This window comes from Eleutherodactylus coqui, chromosome 5 (genome assembly GCF_035609145.1).
Source record: "Eleutherodactylus coqui strain aEleCoq1 chromosome 5, aEleCoq1.hap1, whole genome shotgun sequence".
Classification (NCBI taxonomy): domain Eukaryota; kingdom Metazoa; phylum Chordata; class Amphibia; order Anura; family Eleutherodactylidae; genus Eleutherodactylus; species Eleutherodactylus coqui.
This window is the reverse complement of record NC_089841.1, coordinates 21,568,432-21,587,304: the sequence shown is the minus strand read 5'-3', so window position 1 is coordinate 21,587,304 and position 18,873 is coordinate 21,568,432. Positions and strand designations below refer to the sequence as shown.

Below are 18,873 nucleotides of genomic sequence, written 5' to 3'. Positions count from 1 at the left end.
TCTATAAGTCAGAGGGGTATCAGACGCATGAGTTATGACTGGGTTCAAAGTCCTGCCGTAAATGTGGTAAAGTCAATCGTCCTTCGGTGGCTCCGGGTGCATGTCCAGCCACTCTAGGGCCTCGGTGGGGGATTGAAGGAAGATCACTTTTCCTTGGGCTACAATGCGCAGGCGGGCTGGATATGCCATTGAGTATGGGATATTTCTTTCCTTATATTTCCTCTTTGCTTCTATGAAGGTGGCTCTTTGTAGTTCAGCGGAGAAGTCCGGGAATATGGAAATTGTTGCATTATTGTATTTTAGTGGGCCCTTTAGCCTAGCCTGACGTAATGCATCTCTGTCTCTACAATTCAAGATCCTTGCTAGGAATGGACGCGAGGGGGCTCTCAGCTGTGGCGGTTTTGCTGGGACCCGGTGGGCTCTTTCCACTGTAAAGTGAGTGGAAAAGGCATCGTTGCCCAATAGAGATTTCACTCAGTTTTCGGTAAATGTTTCTGGGTGGGAGCCTTCCGATTTTTCGGGTAGGCCTATTATGCGCAGATTATTGCGGCGCGACCGGTTTTCCAAGTCGTCCATTTTGGACTGGCAAAATTCTGTTACTCGTATGGCTTTTTTGACCACCACGGAGAGCGGGCGTAGGGAGTCTTCTGCATTGGATATGCGGTCTTCCATCTCCTGCATTCTACCTCGCATGTTCAGTAGGTCTTGCCTTAGCAAGGAGACATCAGACTTTATCTCTTCTATTTTGTTGGTAAGAGAGGATTTGCAGGTGTTAATTGCATCTAAGAGTTGTCGCATGGTCGGTTCTCGGGGGTGTCCCGTTTCGTCTTCGGGTTCTCTCATCTGGGCGGGTCGCGTCGCTCGGGGGGTGTGATCAGGGGTTTCGGTGCGGGCGAACTCTTTTAACTTTTCCGCTGCCGATCCACTTTTAGCACGTGTGCTCATAATGAAGGGTGCTAGGTTAGTATAGCAGTTTATAGAGATAGATGGTTTCCCCTTTCGTCTTTTTTCCCCACCCGAGAGTTTAGATGTTGTTGACTATAAAGTCCTTGTAGTTATGCGGTTACCATAACTGTTAGAGGGTAAAGGTCTTTGTCTTTTTTCCGGCCTGCTACAGTATGATACAAACGGTATTGAGAACTATTACTTGTGAGGTAGGCCGGATATCGGTTCTAGCGAATTGATGCGTCGCTTATAGGATTTAGATGTTGTTGGCTATAGGGGCCCTGTAGTTATGCAGTTGCAGTAGCTGTTAGAGAGTAAGGGTCTTTGTCCTTTCCCGCCTGGTGACGTGTAATATAAAAGGTATCAAGACTATTGCTTGTGACAAAGGCCCGATAACGGTTCTAGCAATTTAATGCGGCTCTCAATTATTTTTTAGATGTTGTTGACTATAAAGTCCTTGTATTTATGCGGTTACAATAGCTGTTAGAGGGTGAAGGTCTTGTCTTTTCCCCACCTGCTACAATATAAACGGTATCAGGAACTGTTGCGTGTGAGGTAGGCCAGATAACGGTTCTGGTGAGTAGATGCGTTTCTTATAGGATTTAGATGTTGTTGGCTATAGGGGCCCTGTAGTTATGCAGTTGCAGTAGCTGTTAGAGAGTAAGGGTCTTTGTCCTCTCCCGCCTGATGCATTGTAATATAAAAGGTATCAAGACTATTGCTTGTGATAAAGGCCCGATAACGGTTCTGGTGATTTGGTGCGGCTCTCAGAACTTTAGATATTGTTGACTATAGAGTCCTTGTAAATTATGCAGTTACAGTATCTGTTAGAGAGTAAAGGTCCCGCAATCTGGGTTGCAATCATACAGGACCTCATGTGGCGACACTGTCTATTGAGGGTGACACAGTTCCGCCCCAGCGCTCCAAAAGCGCAATTTAGGATACAGGGAGCACCTTTGTTGGTCATATGGATGGCGGTCCGTGTAGGATCTTAGGTGTTAAGGCAGTCTATTCTTCTCTCCCTCTCCAGGGCGCCGTTATATAATGGCGTGGGCAGCAAGGGGTGAGGAGGATTGTGGTGTCTTGGGCTATTTGCCCGGTTTACAGTTCCAGGGGACGATGACGCTGGGTAAATGTGTTGTCCCCCAGCCCCCACAAATTACTCACGATTTTGCCGCCGGCTCCGCAGGGCTGGGTCCGGAGGACAGAGTCTTCAAATAGTTCACAGTCTCTGGGGGCGCCGAGTGCCGCAGTCCGGCTGTTATGAGGTGGATAGCCGGTAGTACAGTCGGACCGACCGTGGCTCCAGGCGAGTTCTGTGGATATTTGTCCGCAGTGAAAGAGGGTGGCAGGGCACTTAGGTTTCCGGCCCGCGGCCGAGTCGTCCCCCGAGTCTGCGGTCAGTGCTCCGCAGGATGTTCAGCGCCGCTGGCAGGCGGTGGCAGGGTGTTGCAGAGTGGCAGGACTACCGGGTGTGCTGCAGCGCCCGAGTAGTTATTGCGATGGAGGATGAGGTCCGGAGGCTGGGAGGCCGGCTGCACCCCCCATCCGAGAAGAAGTTGATTGCCTGTCAGTTGCAGAGGGCCTCCAGACGAGCAAGAGACGGGTGGCCTCCAGACCGCGGCTCCGGTCAGGATCCCGCAGCATGTGCTCCTGGTTGAAGGTAGGAGGGCGAGTTTCTCGGCTGAGGGGGGGGGGGGGGGGTCGGGTCCGATTCGGTCTGTCGCTAGGTGTGGGTCGCCGCAGGCAAGCAGCGGTAGAGGGTCTGGAGCGGCGGAACGGCCGGCGAGTCGCGACCCCCGCTTGGATTATATTGTGGCGGTTCAGCTCCTGATATAAGGAGGCGGGTTGTTCCGTCCCGCAAGTTGAGGTCCGGCTCGGGGGTTCTCTCCCTGTTCGGGTCGCAATCGGCCGGCGGTAGCGGGGGGGGAAAGGTCCTGCTCAGGTGAAGTACTTGAGCAGATCACGGGTCCCGGAGAGGTTCTGTCGGGTTGGCTGCTTCTGGGTGAGGGAGGACGGAGTGTACAAGCCCCGATCCAGCTTGCAGGCAGAGGATCAGTGAGGCCGGCGCCAGGCGGAGAGCGGGAAAGGCAGCAGGGCATTGGCGCGGCTCCTCTTCCGTCTCGACCCGCTGTCTTGTTATAGATGTCAGGAGGCTATAATTGCTTCCAGCTGCGATCCAGTACTTCTCGCAAGGTCTATGGGTCCATAGGTGGTGTTCTGGACATCAGAGGTCCATTAAGGCCAGGATTTTGTTCGGATTTTGGCTCTCCTCACTTGCGACTCTCCATGTTGGTCGCTAGCACCGCAATGGCTTTTGTTACATATTAATGAGACTGGGACGCATTTCAGGTAAATGTTTATTACATTATTGTAAAATATGAAAATCTCAAATAAAAATTACAGTAATAAAAAAACAAAAAAACAAACAGTTTGTAACCGACAGCGTTCATTTATACTGAAGAATAAGAATTTGAACAATTGTCAATCGAGTGAGAAACAGACAAAAGGCGCTGCAAGGGGCACTGTGATGGGCACTGCAATGGGCGCTGCAATGGGTACGTGTTTCTTGCCCAGTTCCACAAACCCCTATGTGTGAGAGTTTGTAAGGAAACACATATCATCCCAGCACCATTGGTCACATAGGAATTTATATAGACGCTACATTCACAGGTCTTTTTAAATTTTACTCTGTACCTTAACCCTTTGCAATCCAATTTTGGATTCAGGGTTTCCTAGGGGGCTTTCTCTTTCTGCCATTATATAATGGCGCCATCTGCTAGCTAGAGCCAGTATTGCGGTATGTGACATGCTTGAGAGGCCCCCGGCAACAGAGCGGCCAGTAACCTACAGTAAGAATACCCTGCTGGACATCTTCCGGCATCGGAGCTGTACAGTCTTCAATCAGAATGTCTTTAGACGTCAGACAGTGGATTGGAAAGGGTTAATACTAATGACTGGTGTCGCGGCAAAAAATAAATGGCCGCCTAGGGAAAGCGGAGTGTACCTTGTGAATGACGTCATATGACCCATGCTACGGCGATAGCCTGATGAGGGACAGCAGAGTGTGCCCTGTGACTGAAGTCTAGGTGACCCGTGCAGTAGGGCTGCTCACACCTAGAGTTCAGTACGTCATATGACGGAAGAATTAAATGACAGAGCCCACACAGTTATGGATTCATCAAAGAATTCCCAACAAATCGATGTCGGGCATCTTTATTTATAGTCCCCTTACAATGGGGTGTCGCAACATCATTGGACAATTAACTATGCAGTTTATTGGTTAGTTTCCAATCCAACATTTGTCATAGGTCAACTTAACCCTTCATTTGCATACCTTCCAGAATCTTCCAAGTCAGCAGTGAATAACCTCTTGATGGAGTGCTGAGGGGCCCAAGTAGCTCGAAGTTCTTATCTTATCAACACACATGTATTCCCTGTACTTTAGCAAAGCATGTGGTCGGCCATTTTGTGTAGTCCTTTTCATGACTCTGTGGCGTAATATTAAATATTACTTATATACCCACATTTACATACATATAGGCACACATACATACATGTGCACCTTCATATATACATACACATACATATGCACATATATATATATATACATACATGTATATCCATATATATACACATCCACATATTTCTAGTTTCTGAACATTATTCTCTAGTCTTAGTGTGAGGCGTCAACCCCTCCCTTAGTATCTTGTTATTCCTTGGGCCCCTTCAGCTAACATGTGGAAGCTTCTTGATATTCTTATCTCATCTAGACATATGTCCCTAGTTTGTGAAGTAACTTCTCCTGGTATATTTCAATGGCGTCTCTAATTGCGCAGTTTTAATTCATATAACAATTATAATACCTTAATTTCCATTACATCTCCTCCTCTTATATGATTTGAAACTGGGCAATGCAATCTTCCTGCGGTGGCTTCTTAACGTCCTCCTCTTCACAATTAGTAAAATATATACATTCAAAGAACACATTATATTCTATGTTGCTATTATCTTATGCTTTTGTCAAGGATGACCCCTGTGATAACAGGTGTCTCATTACCAGTTCCTGGTCTCGTAGGTAGTTATAGTGCTTTAATCACTTTTTAACATACCAGAGAGCATTACCTGGACCTTGGTTACTTGGTCCTTAAGAGAACAGCGACGTACATGATTTATTCTTACATTATGTATATACTCACCCAATATGTTACTTGATATGTCAACTCCTAGAGTTTAAATTTCTAAGGAACACAACACTTTATTATCTTCCCGATCAGCCCTATTACTGCTACTCTTAATATTTCAATATATGTTAACTCAAAGACACATATACAATTTTATTATCATGACACAAATATGTATTCTTCATTGTTTCCACTGTTTTGAGATCACCTCTGCTGTCCTACTATGTTATACCACGCAAATATCTCATTCTCCTTCCTGACCCCAAACTAAACTATCCTACAGGGGCAGGTTGCCTTACCTAACACTGGGAGAAGGGCATAAACGCCTTGGGCTCTCTTCAGGAGTCCACACCCTTTACCCATACAAGGTAACACCCCGTAGGGCATCCCCTCGCTGGAACCTATGGCAGCTATGCTATCCCTGGGTAGGAGAAGGAGCGTGCGTGTGTCTTCATGAGACAAGCAGAAGCAGAACACAATATTGTAAAGAGGTGTTTAGGAAACATTTCAAAGTACAGTCCATCTTTGTTCAGCTGTCCATAATTCATGCAGAATGCACTCTTTGTAAGCGAACAGTACTTGCTGCTTTGCTCTGTGGTTCAATAGCTTCATAGCTCAGGTAAGCTAGTATGATAGACATCATGGAGATTTCTCCTTAGAGATAATACTGGAGGGACAACAATTCCACAATGTTAGAAGAATACATAGAAATATTAGACATTTTAAAGTTTATATTTGTCTGTTTCTCAGTCTCAATGTGTGATTTGTGTTTTTCATCAATCAGATAATATTTCTTCACAAATGCTCATTATTGGCCATTAAGTTAGACTGAGCATATTTATACATCTCTCAACCTGCATTCTATAGCTTTAACACTCTAATTAGGCTGAGCAGCTAAGCTGGCATTTTAAAATTCTTAACACATTTTATCACAATCCAAACATTAAACACTGAGGAGAATAAATGGATGGCATCCACTGGGCCGTAGGTTTACTGCCTGAGCCTCATTTGCTCTGGCCTGAGATCATATCAGTAAAGTACTCCCACTGCAATACCTATTGCTCCCAGTAGGGTGTCATACCATTACCCCTTCCCCATTATTATTATGAGGATAAGTATTACATTTATTTTACATAGGATACAATGATATATGATTACTCTCCTGCCATGGTCACTCTCTGGCAGTGACCAGCGTGAACCCAGTTTGTTTTCCCTTCAGGCTTCGCTGAAGTGGCTGTTATCATCAGAACATGTTTCCAATATCCTGGCTCCAGAACATGTGTTGTATACACGGAGTCAGGATCTGGAAGGGAAGCAAAACTTGTTTATGCATCAAATAAGAATGTTTCTACAGGGCCTGGACATATCCAGAGAAAGTACCATACTGTATAAAAGCCGTTATTTCTATTGTCTCTGGAATCCCATACCCACAGAATTACCTCGTTCAACTATTTGGCTGCTACCTCTGTAGTGGCAAAACGATACCTGATCGGACAGGCCTTAACGTATACAGATAAGCTGTCAACACAGATATGGCATAATATACAGATTTGCAACCTTTAGAAGTGGGTAGAGCGGCCCAGGTGTGCCTCTGTACTGCCTTCACTACTCTCCCTATGTATGTAAAGCACAGGTCATATGCTCCTGGGTATACCTGGCAGCGACCGTGCTGAATCCAGGGACAATCCAATGTTGAGACACAAGGTTTCACATCAGTCTTTGACTGGTGTGTTTCTCTGTGTGCACAATGGGCCATCATTGAGTAGAGGGCATGAGAGAGACATAAGCAGTGGTCTCTTCCCACAGACCGGCGTCCGTCTGGCTTGCCCCTGCCTTCGTCCAGCAGCTCAGTTATTAAGCTCACTGGAGGGGCCGGGGTTACAGGTTTGGACGTTGACCTAACCCTCTTACCCTAGGTCTTGCTACAGCTGCCTTGGCAGCAGTGCCCACACGTGCGTTTCCTTTTGCTTCTATGCTATCCCTAGCTATGTAAGCAACATAAGAGCCTGCATATTAGGCCGTAGTTTGTGTATATGTCTGCCTTACCCTCTGCCGCTCTACATGCTTCTGTCAGGGCCTTCACTTCCGCCTCCTGTGCTGACAGATGAGGTGGAAATGGTTCTGCTTTAGTTACCTCATTCTGTGTGACTACTACATACCGCTGTACCTGCCATGTTCCTGGTATCCTGAGCCATCTACAAAACAAAACTTGAAATCTGGGTTAGCCATCAGTTCATCATTTTACATATTCAAACCCCTCAGTTTCTTGTGACATGAGGGTAATGCGGTCAGGTGACAGGAGTGCATCCTATTACTCTAACTAAAAAAAAACTAAAATATTCTCAGTCTTTCTCCCCCCTTCTAAATCCAGCGGAAGACCGAAGTGCGGTATAGCGCCCAATCCAGCCACATGGCTTCTGCCGGATTTAGAAGTACACCACACCACAAAACAAAATATGGGGGTAGAAGAAAGTGTACACACGTTTCAAAATAAATACCACAATACTGCCCTGATACATATACTGGGCATGTCCGTGACATAAAAATGTGTTAATCCTATATATTTATTTATCTCTCCGCCAATTAGGAATGCCAGACAAAACCAAGAGTCTGACTGTAATATACCTGTGAGGACTGTATAGCACTTGAAATAAGCAGAACTAATACATATATTCTCAATATATATCATACACAGCCTGAGCTGTACATTTTCTATTTATGTTATAATTATTTAGAACTCATGTTCACAATATTCTTTAGCACAGGTGAAATACTAATTTACCAAGGGCAGTTACATGCATCAGCTAAAACTAAGGGTCCATATTGTAATGCTGACATTGTGTTCTTACCAAAGCCGTCACTTCCCAGCAGTGGCCACCTACTGGTTGTGAGAGAGGCAGAAAACAAAATATATATAAACCATGTACAAATACTATAGAGATATGCAGTTATTAAATGTAAAAGGGAAATTCTATCAACAGCTCAGATAACAACAAAACATATAATACTGCATTCTGAACACATTATGTGAGGGGGCAGCGGTTGGTGGTCTCTGTATGCAGATGTCTCACCAGTACAGCAGGGTAACAAGTCAGTAATATTAACCTTTTATGCTGGACCCTAAGCTGTCTATACAGCGTCCTATATCTTCGCCCAATCTTTCTCAGCTGTGTTATAGTCTCTCTCTTTTCCTGGCTGTCTAGTATCTGAGCATAAAGTTGCTTGCGAAGATTGTCATTGTCAAAGTTAACTTGTATAAACTCTGTACACTGTCCAAGTCCAGTAACTGTGTGTGTATGCGCAGATGTTCCGTCATCTGTCACTACTGTGTCTGTATAGTCTAAGTTATGGACACTAATATAAGTCAATCTATTGCAATCAGCGCATCTGACAGGGGTGCTTATTGTCTGCAGGATTATCTGCCTAGTGGGCGTTTGAACACATACTTCCCCTTCCCCCTCATTTCCCAGTGAGCCTTCCATGATCCACCTGGTTATTACTAAGCCTCAGGTGTATCCTGCAAAACCATGTACAAATGTCATCACATAGGTGGATGCTCCCCCCCCTTTGTCTATGCACAGCCGTCTGGGGCTGATACCACCCCAGTGCCGTCACGACGGGTCACTAGGCGAAAAAATCCACCTCCGTCTTGTACCCTATGGGGCTGATAGCACCCCAAAGTGACCAAGATGGGTGATGATATAAAGCTTATTGGTAATACTCATGGCTTTATTACAATGGCTCACTGCATGGTCCTACCCAGGTTGCGCATACCCAGGTCACGGTGGTGAATAAGCTGAACCTCACCTACCTCAGGACAAAAAGAACTTATCACTCAGAGAAACAACAACATTTTAGCCGGCCGGCATCTATACATTGGCATCCATGCCATACATGTATATACTTATGGGAAATGGGGGCAACTCAACTGCTACTGCTGTTCATACATCAGTGACTTAAGGGCAATACAGTACATTGAGTCATTGTCCAATTCACGTCTCTGACAGTGAAATTGGATTACACATATACACTTATAATGCTGGGGAATTTGTCAGCTGCTGAAGACCTACAGGCACCTCACAGCAATCTATCAAACGTGTTGTTAACAAAAATCATAAAACCCCACTAGGAATGCAATTAATTTAATTAATTAATTAAGTAATAATGTAAAATATATATATATATATTCTCCCCAAGTTGCGCTGACAGCAATAAACTCTTATCTATACATATTCTGTCTCTAAGAAGTTAATTGGCAGTCTGCCAAAATTAGTGTAATCTGCTACAGACGGGTTGCGGTAAGTTAACTCATTGCAACTGACAAGAACGCACTCGTCAACAGTAAGTTATTTGAATAACAGCGTCTTTAAACTAATTTAACTGCACTGTATCGTAAGTTGTGTCACATATAACGGTCAAGTCAGTCTTGTCATCTGGGTCTTTATATAGCGTGCACGTGACATGTACATATATATCTGCAGGCTGTTCCCTTCTGTATTGTCAGTCTATGAAATGCTTAAAAGGTCTTATTCCCTCAGTCAAGGGAGTCTCTGTACACACACAAAACTTTGTCATCACATATAGAATAGTCATTAACACATTTAGACATACCATAAAAGTGTCAGTCTAAGACCTGGCAGCCAGCGACAGTCAATACAGGAAAAGTTACACAAAGAGATGTGGCAGACACAGGAGTAGCACATAGGAGGGAACAGATAAGCACACATACAGCAGCAACATTCACTAGTACACTAAACAGCGCATCACGTCACACACCAAACCACAGACCAGGGAGCAGAGCTCAGGAGACAGGCAGTAACACAATGGATTACTTACCGCGGTCTCTCTGTGTCCTGGTCTCCACCTCCGGAACGTCCGTGGCATGGGGTGCTGTTGTGAGGCCCGCTTCATTCTCCACCAAAAATGTCGCGGCAAAAAATATATGGCCGCCTAGGGAAAGCGGAGTGTACCTTGTGAATGACGTCATATGACCCATGCTACGGCGATAGCCTGATGAGGGACAGCAGAGTGTACCCTGTGACTGAAGTCCAGGTGACCCGTGCAGTAGGGCTGCACACACCCAGAGTTCAGTACGTCATATGACGGAAGAATTAAATGACAGAGCCCACACAGTTATGGATTCATCAAAGAATTCCCAACAAATCGATGTCGGGCATCTTTATTTATAGTCCCCTTACAATGGGGTGTCGCAACATCATTGGACAATTAACTATGCAGTTTATTGGTTAGTTTCCAATCCAACATTTGTCATAGGTCAACTTAACCCTTCATTTGCATACCTTCCAGAATCTTCCAAGTCAGCAGTGAATAACCTCTTGATGGAGTGCTGAGGGGCCCAAGTAGCTCGAAGTTCTTATCTTATCAACACACATGTATTCCCTGTACTTTAGCAAAGCATGTGGTCGGCCATTTTGTGTAGTCCTTTTCATGACTCTGTGGCGTAATATTAAATATTACTTATATACCCACATTTACATACATATAGGCACACATACATACATGTGCACCTTCATATATACATACACATACATATGCACATATATATATATATACATACATGTATATCCATATATATACACATCCACATATTTCTAGTTTCTGAACATTATTCTCTAGTCTTAGTGTGAGGCGTCAACCCCTCCCTTAGTATCTTGTTATTCCTTGGGCCCCGTCAGCTAACATGTGGAAGCTTCTTGATATTCTTATCTCATCTAGACATATGTCCCTAGTTTGTGAAGTAACTTCTCCTGGTATATTTCAATGGCGTCTCTAATTGCGCAGTTTTAATTCATATAACAATTATAATACCTTAATTTCCATTACATCGGAATCCTACATTTACGGGCCAAGACTCTGATCTATTGACTATTCAGTGTGAGTCACGAAGAAGGGAGAATTATTACCAAAACATTTTTTAAGCGGACAGTAACCGCCTGTTACACTACAAAAGGGTCCATATCCAAAAATGAAAAATTCCCATCCCCTCTGTGCAATCCTATCGCTTAAGATGCAATTGTACAAAAGACGAGGATTTCCACAATCAAATTCCCATCATCCTAGGAATAAATGGAGCCTATGAAGTTTCCTGACAGCGGAACAAGTGAGGTCGGGTGAGCCGTCATTCTTCATGCTTGTGGGGAAAACAATTAATTTATGGTTTTGATTTCTCCCTTTCTTCCTAAGCTTTAGGGTTTTTACCCACTAGCATTTTTTAATGCTGCGATATCGCTGCGTTTATTTTACTGCCAATGGGACTTTCCAATGTTAAAATCGCAGAGCAGAAAAATCGCAAGTTTGTTCTTCTGCGATTTTAACATTAGAAAGTCCCATTGACATCTGTAGTAAAAAAAAAATTTTAAAATCACAGCGTTAAAAAAACTCTAGTGGGTAAAAGTCCCTACAGAGAGGTTTTGTGAATAAAAACAGCATTTCCACACTTGGTGCATTATTACTTTGTCATGCTAGTGTAATTTATATAGAATGTTATCCTTTACCGCAGATTCTGATTGCAGCGATACAATAAATAGTAACAAAACATAGAAGCATAGTAAATCCACGGAGTTCAGCCTATTACCCCAATATTGATCTACAGGAAGGCAAATATACCCAATGAAGTCTGTTAGCCAGATCAGGGATCCCGGGATCACGACCCCTCTGAAGCAAACTAGTGACTATAACCGGTAATCTTGTTGCACTCTAGACAGGTATCCAGGCCCCTCTTGTACTCTTCTAGTGAGCAGCACCACATCATCAGGCAGAGAATTCCACAGTCTCACTGCTCTTACAGTAAAGAACCCTTTCTATGTTGTGTAGAAACCTTCTTTCCTCTACATGTAGACCTGGTAACAGTGCAAAACACTATTGGCTGTCCGGGTATAACTGATATGCAATATATTACGCCATGCTTCTACCTGACTTGGAGGGCTTTGCCAGGCCTGAGGCTGCCATTGGTGCTCATCAGCTCCTTATAATCACCCAACAGAATCCTGATGGGCTGCTAGCAGCGCCCCTCACTGTCTGACTATTGCCTCAGCATCTAGAGGAGCGTGTGGCAAAGACTGAGCTTAGTGAATAAGGGAAAGACCTTTGTGGAGATCCCATTAAGACCAACCGCCTCCCCCTTTCCGACTCAGCTGAGCTCTTAGTCATGGCTTGTCAGATGTCAGGTGATCCAAGAGCTTTATACATAAGTGGTAACTTGGAAGAGCCGGTCCGGCACAATAGTCCATATCAGGGTGCGAACATTTACATTCAATCACCACAGAAAGGGAAAATATAAATCTGAGATCGGGCAGATATTGTCAATACAAATACATAAGATCAGACTTAGAATTCACGCCTAACGGAACCCGGGCACACAACTCCATAATCCAGGAAACTCATGTACCAATCCCCTCCCCGGGAAGGAAATGGCTATAATGTACAAAGAACCCATATTGCCTGAATGACATCACAACATTTCATCCAAAACCGATTCAATATGTCTTCTAAGGGTTAATCCTCCCTCTCAGTGAGGTGATTGGCACAAAAAACCTTTGCTACGTGAGTCTTACTGGATTACGGAGATGTGCGCCCGGGTTCTGTTAGGCTTGAAGTCTAAGTAAGATCTTATGTATTCCTGTTGGCAGTATCTACCTGATCTGTAAATGTTTGCACCCTGATATGGGCTATTATGTCGCAGCAGATTTCCCAAGTTGTCACTTATGTATAAAACTCTTGGCTCTCCTGAAATCTGGTGTGTTCAGAGCTCATCTGAGTGTGAAACATGTAGGGGGTTTGTTTTATCGGGCTGTGCGCCCCAAGTTGTATAGTCCTGTATAAGTAAAGTCTGATATGTTACACTGAAGTTGTAGAACCTTTCCCATGTGATCACAGCCGTATATTACTGTGTGCGACTCTTCCTAGTATATGACCCAATAGTGATGAGATGGAGGGGAGACGCCCTTGCTGGGCTCAGTAGTGGAATACGGTTCTTACCACTATCATCCATGAAAGGATCATTCTCACAACACTCAAATTCCACCAAGCTGGGCTCCGCAGTGATTCTCCCCTCACTACTTATACACATAATGGGTACCAGCTCTCCCTCATCTCCATCAGTTCTGAGGAAACATCATCTAAAGCAAGAAGAAAGATCGGCCCAAATACAAACATGTAAGTTATACAAGTAAACTTTTATCAACAGTCAGAAACAAGTTCAGAGACGCAGTTATATGTATCAGTGTGAAATATTCTATGTACACGGCTGATATAAAGGTGCGATATCTGGATTATATTTGTTTCTGGATAACAGATGTTTATTGATAATTACATATATTTCTTATTCATCACTTACTGCTCTGAATTGCTTCCCTTTTCTTGTGTATGACATGTCACTTTACTTTTTATACCTTTTTTGTAGTTTGAGAAGACAGGTTTAAAAAAATAGCTTCTCTCCGGTGTGAACTTTTTGATGTCGCAGTAAATGTGATTTGCGAGTAAAACATTTCCCACATTCTGAACATACAAACGGTTTCTCTCCTGTGTGAATCCTCTTATGTGTAACAAGGTATGATTTCCCTGCAAAACATTTCCCACAATCTGAACAAGTAAATGGCTTCACTCCTGTGTGAATTCTCTGATGTTTAACAAGGGCTGATTTCTGTGTAAAACATTTCCCACATTCTGAACAGGGAAACGGCTTCAATCCTGTGTGAATTCTCTGATGTGTAACAAGGAGTGATTTCTGTGTAAACCATTTCCCACATTCTGAACAGGAAAACGGCTTCTCTCCTGTGTGAGTTCTCTGATGTGTAACAAGGTGTGATTTCACTGCAAAACATTTCCCACAATCTGAACAAGTAAATAGCTTCTCTCCTGTGTGAATTCTCTGATGTCTAACAAGGGCTGATTTCCAAGTAAAACATTTCCCACATTCTGAACATACAAATGGCTTCTCTCCTGTGTGAATTCTCTGATGTGTAACAAGGGCTGATTTATGTGTAAAATATTTCCCACAATCTGAACAAGAAAGCGGCTTCACCGCTGTGTGACTATTTTGATGTCTAATAAGACGTGATTTCACTGCAAAACATTTCCCACATTCTGAACATACAAACGGCTTCTCTCCTGTATGAATTCTCTGATGTATAACTAGGAGTGATTTTACTGCAAAACATTTCCCACACTCTGAACATGAATATGGCTTCTCCTTTCTGTCAGCTCTTTGATGTTTTCTCCTTCTGTGACATTTATAAGTCTGTGATGAATCAGAAGATGGGACCTGTATGAGAGGATCAGATGATGGATCTTTGCTGTGAAGGACTGATGAGATATCTGGGATAATGGCAGGTTCTTCATATGTATCTTGTGTGATACCACAATCCTCTGCTTTACAATCTGCAGATATCAGACGTCCCTCTGAGCTCCCGATACCGTCAGCTGCCAAGAATAAAGTAGATTTTTTTCATATTATAGATCTTAAAATGATCCTGATATTTTATAACATTTCTGTGCAAATAACAAGTCATGTAGAAAAAGGTAATCATCATCTAAGGGTGCTTTTACACAGTGGCTAGAATAATCACTGAAAAGAGCCATTACAAACAACTGTCTGTCCATGTAAACACGAGTCCTGACATAGCAAGGGAGTGAGGATCATTCACTCCTAGAAGTCACTTGGTTTGCAGCTCACTTAAAGACCAAGTGATTGTAAGTGCAGAAAACATCACCAAAAACTACAGATGTGAATCGGGACTTACAAGTAACTAATTCTGGTTTTCATCAATAACATGGGGGTCCTGGGGGGTCTGAAAAAGGGTCATGAAGAGTAATTTGCAGCAGAGTCCTCCACAAGCCCCGGGCTCCTGTCCCCGGTAGATCTGGAGCCCAAGCTACAGGAATAGTATATTCCATTCAGATGGAGTTCGGCCATTTCTGAACCAACATTAGTTTCTGGTTTTCCATAAAGAACTCATATAAAATCTCCCATGAAGTCGGATGTCAGTAACACACGGTGTGCAGCAAATACAGAACTGCTCATCTATAAGACAGCTTGGTACATACAGTAATTCTATATTCTGTCACCTCAGACCAGGACTAGGCCGGGGCAGGGAGGCATTCTGAGTATTGCTCTGGGGCCCCATGGCTTCTTTGTATGACCCTGGAGCCTATACACTTCATAGTTCCCTGTCATGCTGCAAAATAAATTCTCTGGGGCAGAAAAAGTTTATTGTAACCAAAAGGAAAAGGCCCTTCACAGAATAGACATATACCTAAAATGTATCCTTTATTAGTATACATTAAAATGTTATTGGCTACAAACACAGACTGCAGGTTCTTACAACAACCAGAACCGCAGTCAGAACAATTAACGGGATTAGATGACAGACCGATCAGAAATCCGCTACTGTCACTAAATCACTTATCTGTGAGCATAAACCGCTACCATCTAGACCTCACATATACAAGTCATAGATGTACAGATGGTTTACATAAATGCACTACCATCAAGACTTCTCATGTAAGGGTCGTGGGCGCCGTAGAAATGTCTATAGGAGTTTGATTTTGAGATGGAATGTCAATTGTAACCAGGAAATTATTTCTATTGGGTCGGCTCGGTTCGACACGTTTCTCTACTGATAGGGTAGTTCCTCAGGAACCGCTATCCCTCTGCACTAGTATCACAGTGCCTTTCTTTCCAGTGCTATAAATATTAGATGATTATGCAATTTTCCTGATATCTCAGATATTTCCCGTATACCAAATACAGGCAGCTGGGGGGATAGAGAAAAATTAGTATCAATGTCCTCTACTCCGGGTATTAATGTGGAGCAAACCTTGGAAATAATGGTCTGTCAGACTTATAATAAAGCCAGGTACACAAGAGGCTGGTGGTCTTGCCAGCTCACACTCCTCAGTGCTGATTACACCCACTGGGGGATGAAAGACTAGACTCTCACTGAGCAATTGATAATGCTCTATTAGATATGTGATAAATAACTTCATCGCCCATCAGTACAGCCTCTAAGACTCTTTGTGCTCCATAGAATCCTTACAATAAATACATTCCCCTGCCTGCCTAATAGCTGCTAGGAGAAATAAAAGATAAATAGTGAATCAAAGATGAATAAAATGGCCCCGAACCCAGATGGTAGGTTGGAGGCATCAATGACTGACAATTTACAGCTGCAGTCCTGCCCAGTTTATGGGACATCACAGGGCCTGCAGCCAATAAGAGCTCAGAGATTCATCTTTATGTGAAACTGTACAAAGGCTTTCCTGACACCCAGATAGGTGATATCCACGACACAACTTTCATCCACTACTTCTGTGAAGGGGAATGCATTGTGGCTTGCAGTTTGCCCCCCGCCCCGACAATTACAAGAGGTCCAAACTAGCCGGGCTTCATGTAATTGTAGGGTCACAGCAAACTGCGATACAACCGCACTGACCGCCATTACATCCCAATGAGAAGAGTATTGTGGCCAGAGTCTCCATGTAGCCATAGCCGTACTGGTGACCCCTTCACCAATTTAGGGGGGTTCTACGAATTACCAATATGAAACTAAGAGAACAATAAAGGCAGACAATGATATTTTACAAGTCCCACCAAGCTGGATATCCACTCTGTAGATACAACCTAGCAGCTCTTACCAGTGATGCCAGATCCCTCCTCCTCCGGTCCTGCAGGAACTAATTACAAAGCGGAGGAGCTGGTGGGGATAGTTGGGGGGACAGGGGCAGCATGGGCCAAGGCACCTCTCCAGCCCTGCACCACCGGCTACTGTAGCAGTAGGGCTGGTGGAGCCGAGATCTTCTGTAGACACATTCTGTTTGATATAGCAGTCATCCGCCATATAGTTGCTGACTAGTGTCACTGTAGGACCGGGATGCTTACATATCAGCAATTAATAAGGACTCCTGGAGACGAACGGGTCGGATCCTGCTGCGAGAATTCTCCAGCCAGGGAGTGACATGCGCAGAGCGTAGCCGACAGCCAGGGAGTGACATTTCTGTGCCGGGGATCCCCGCACAGAAATAGAGCATACCACGATTTGTTTTCCGCGTGTGATTTCGCGCTGACAAATCGTGGCCGTCTGCATAGAATTGCGTTTTCTAACACAATCCGCCCATGTGCCGGGGGCCTAAATGAGTATTGGTGATATGTAGGCCTTCTGATATTACACTGTCATTAATCAACAACTGTGTAGTGAGTGGCTCTACTAATCCAACTAGCACAGTGTCCTGCCTGGCTCACACCCCACTTCCTACTTAGAAGCACCAGGGGCACATGCCCCACATCACCCCTCCCCAGCTATGATCCTGCTAAATACATCCATTACCTGGTGATGTGAGCGGCTGGCGGGTCTCCATCATGGCCTCCTTGTACAGATCCTTGTGTCCTTCTAAATACTCCCACTTCTCCATGGAGAAATAGACAGCGACATCCTGACACCTTATAGGAACCTGACAACACAATATACAGTCATCACCCAGAAGCCTCCAGTGCTGTTACTGTATAATGTCCCAACATTCCCTGCAGCGTCACCTCTCCAGTCAGCAGCTCAACCATCTTGTTGGCGAGTTCTAGAATCTTCTGTACATTGATGTCCTCATGTATCAGGGGGTGAGGTGGGGGCCCCTTGGTTGGGCTCAGGGGTCTTCCCCATCCATCACACACAGGGGCCCGACAGCCATCACTAGAGGTTTTCTTCACTACTGTGTAATCCTGTGTATGGGGAGACATTAATAAATATCACTACAGACATTTCCAGAGTCCATCACCTCCCCAGTGACATCATCTGTTATTACCATAGATGAGAATGATGTAATGTGACATCATCAGCATCTTTAGCCCCTCCAGTGACATCATCTGTTATTACTATAGATAAGAATGATGTAATGTGACATCATCAGATTCTCTCCCCTCACCAGTGACATCATCAGAATCTCTCCCCTCTCCAGTGACATCATCTGTTATTACCATAGATAACAATGATGTAATGTGACATCATCAGAATCTCTCACCTCCCCAGTCAGCTGGAGGAGTATCTCTAGGGTGAGGTTGAATACACTCTCCGCCATCTTGTTTCTGTTCTTCTCCATCTTTGATGAATCAGTCCTGTAGGGACCTGAATGGAAACAATATAAACCAATGTAAAAACCACAAAAACCAACATCTCCAAGTTCAGCTGCTTTTTACGGGGTTTCCTCTGAAGCGCTGCAGTGTTTTAGCGCACAATATAGATGTCTGCAATGTACATGCGTGTTGGGATGTATGTGTGACATCGGGCAGCAGAATCCTCCGGACAGCCTCCCGTTAACCCCTTCCTGCAGCCATTTCTCATCCCCACCACCCAACGACAATTGCTATTATATCTGCTAATAAAGCTGGATGAGCGCCGGTATTGTGAGGGACAAGTAGGATTTTTAATAGCAGCATTTAATGTGGGAGAACCTTAGAAATACTTTATTAGGAATTAATTTAATAGGAAATGTTATAAAAACATTTGCTGGAATCCTTTAACCCCTTAGCGCTATAGGTAGTACATGTACGTCCTGCAGCGTCGGGGTATGTATGAACGCGCGGCCATCTCCCCCCATACAGCGCGAGCGCCGGCTGTTTACTGCGGCTGATACCAACTCCGATAAGCTGTCAATTCTGATAGCGCCATTTAAATGCGATGAGATCGCAGGAAGCCGTGCAGGTGTCATGGCAGCCGGGGGCTCTCTAATGTCCCGG

General features: G+C 44.2%; 1 protein-coding gene across 1 annotated transcript in view; it reads right to left on the bottom strand.

Annotated features, from left to right (window-relative positions):
* LOC136628987 (zinc finger protein 665-like) overlaps nucleotides 1–18,470 on the bottom strand; it is a 91,969-nt gene extending 73,499 nt beyond the window's left edge. Inside the window, exons 1-2 of the mRNA XM_066605073.1 lie at nucleotides 18,159–18,470; nucleotides 17,680–17,859 (exon numbers count right to left, since the gene is read on the bottom strand). Coding sequence (XP_066461170.1) covers nucleotides 17,680–17,859; nucleotides 18,159–18,236 — 258 coding nt within the window. The 5' untranslated portion in view covers nucleotides 18,237–18,470. The remainder of the gene's footprint in view (nucleotides 1–17,679; nucleotides 17,860–18,158) is intronic.
* Between the last annotated feature and the right edge of the window lie 403 nt (nucleotides 18,471–18,873).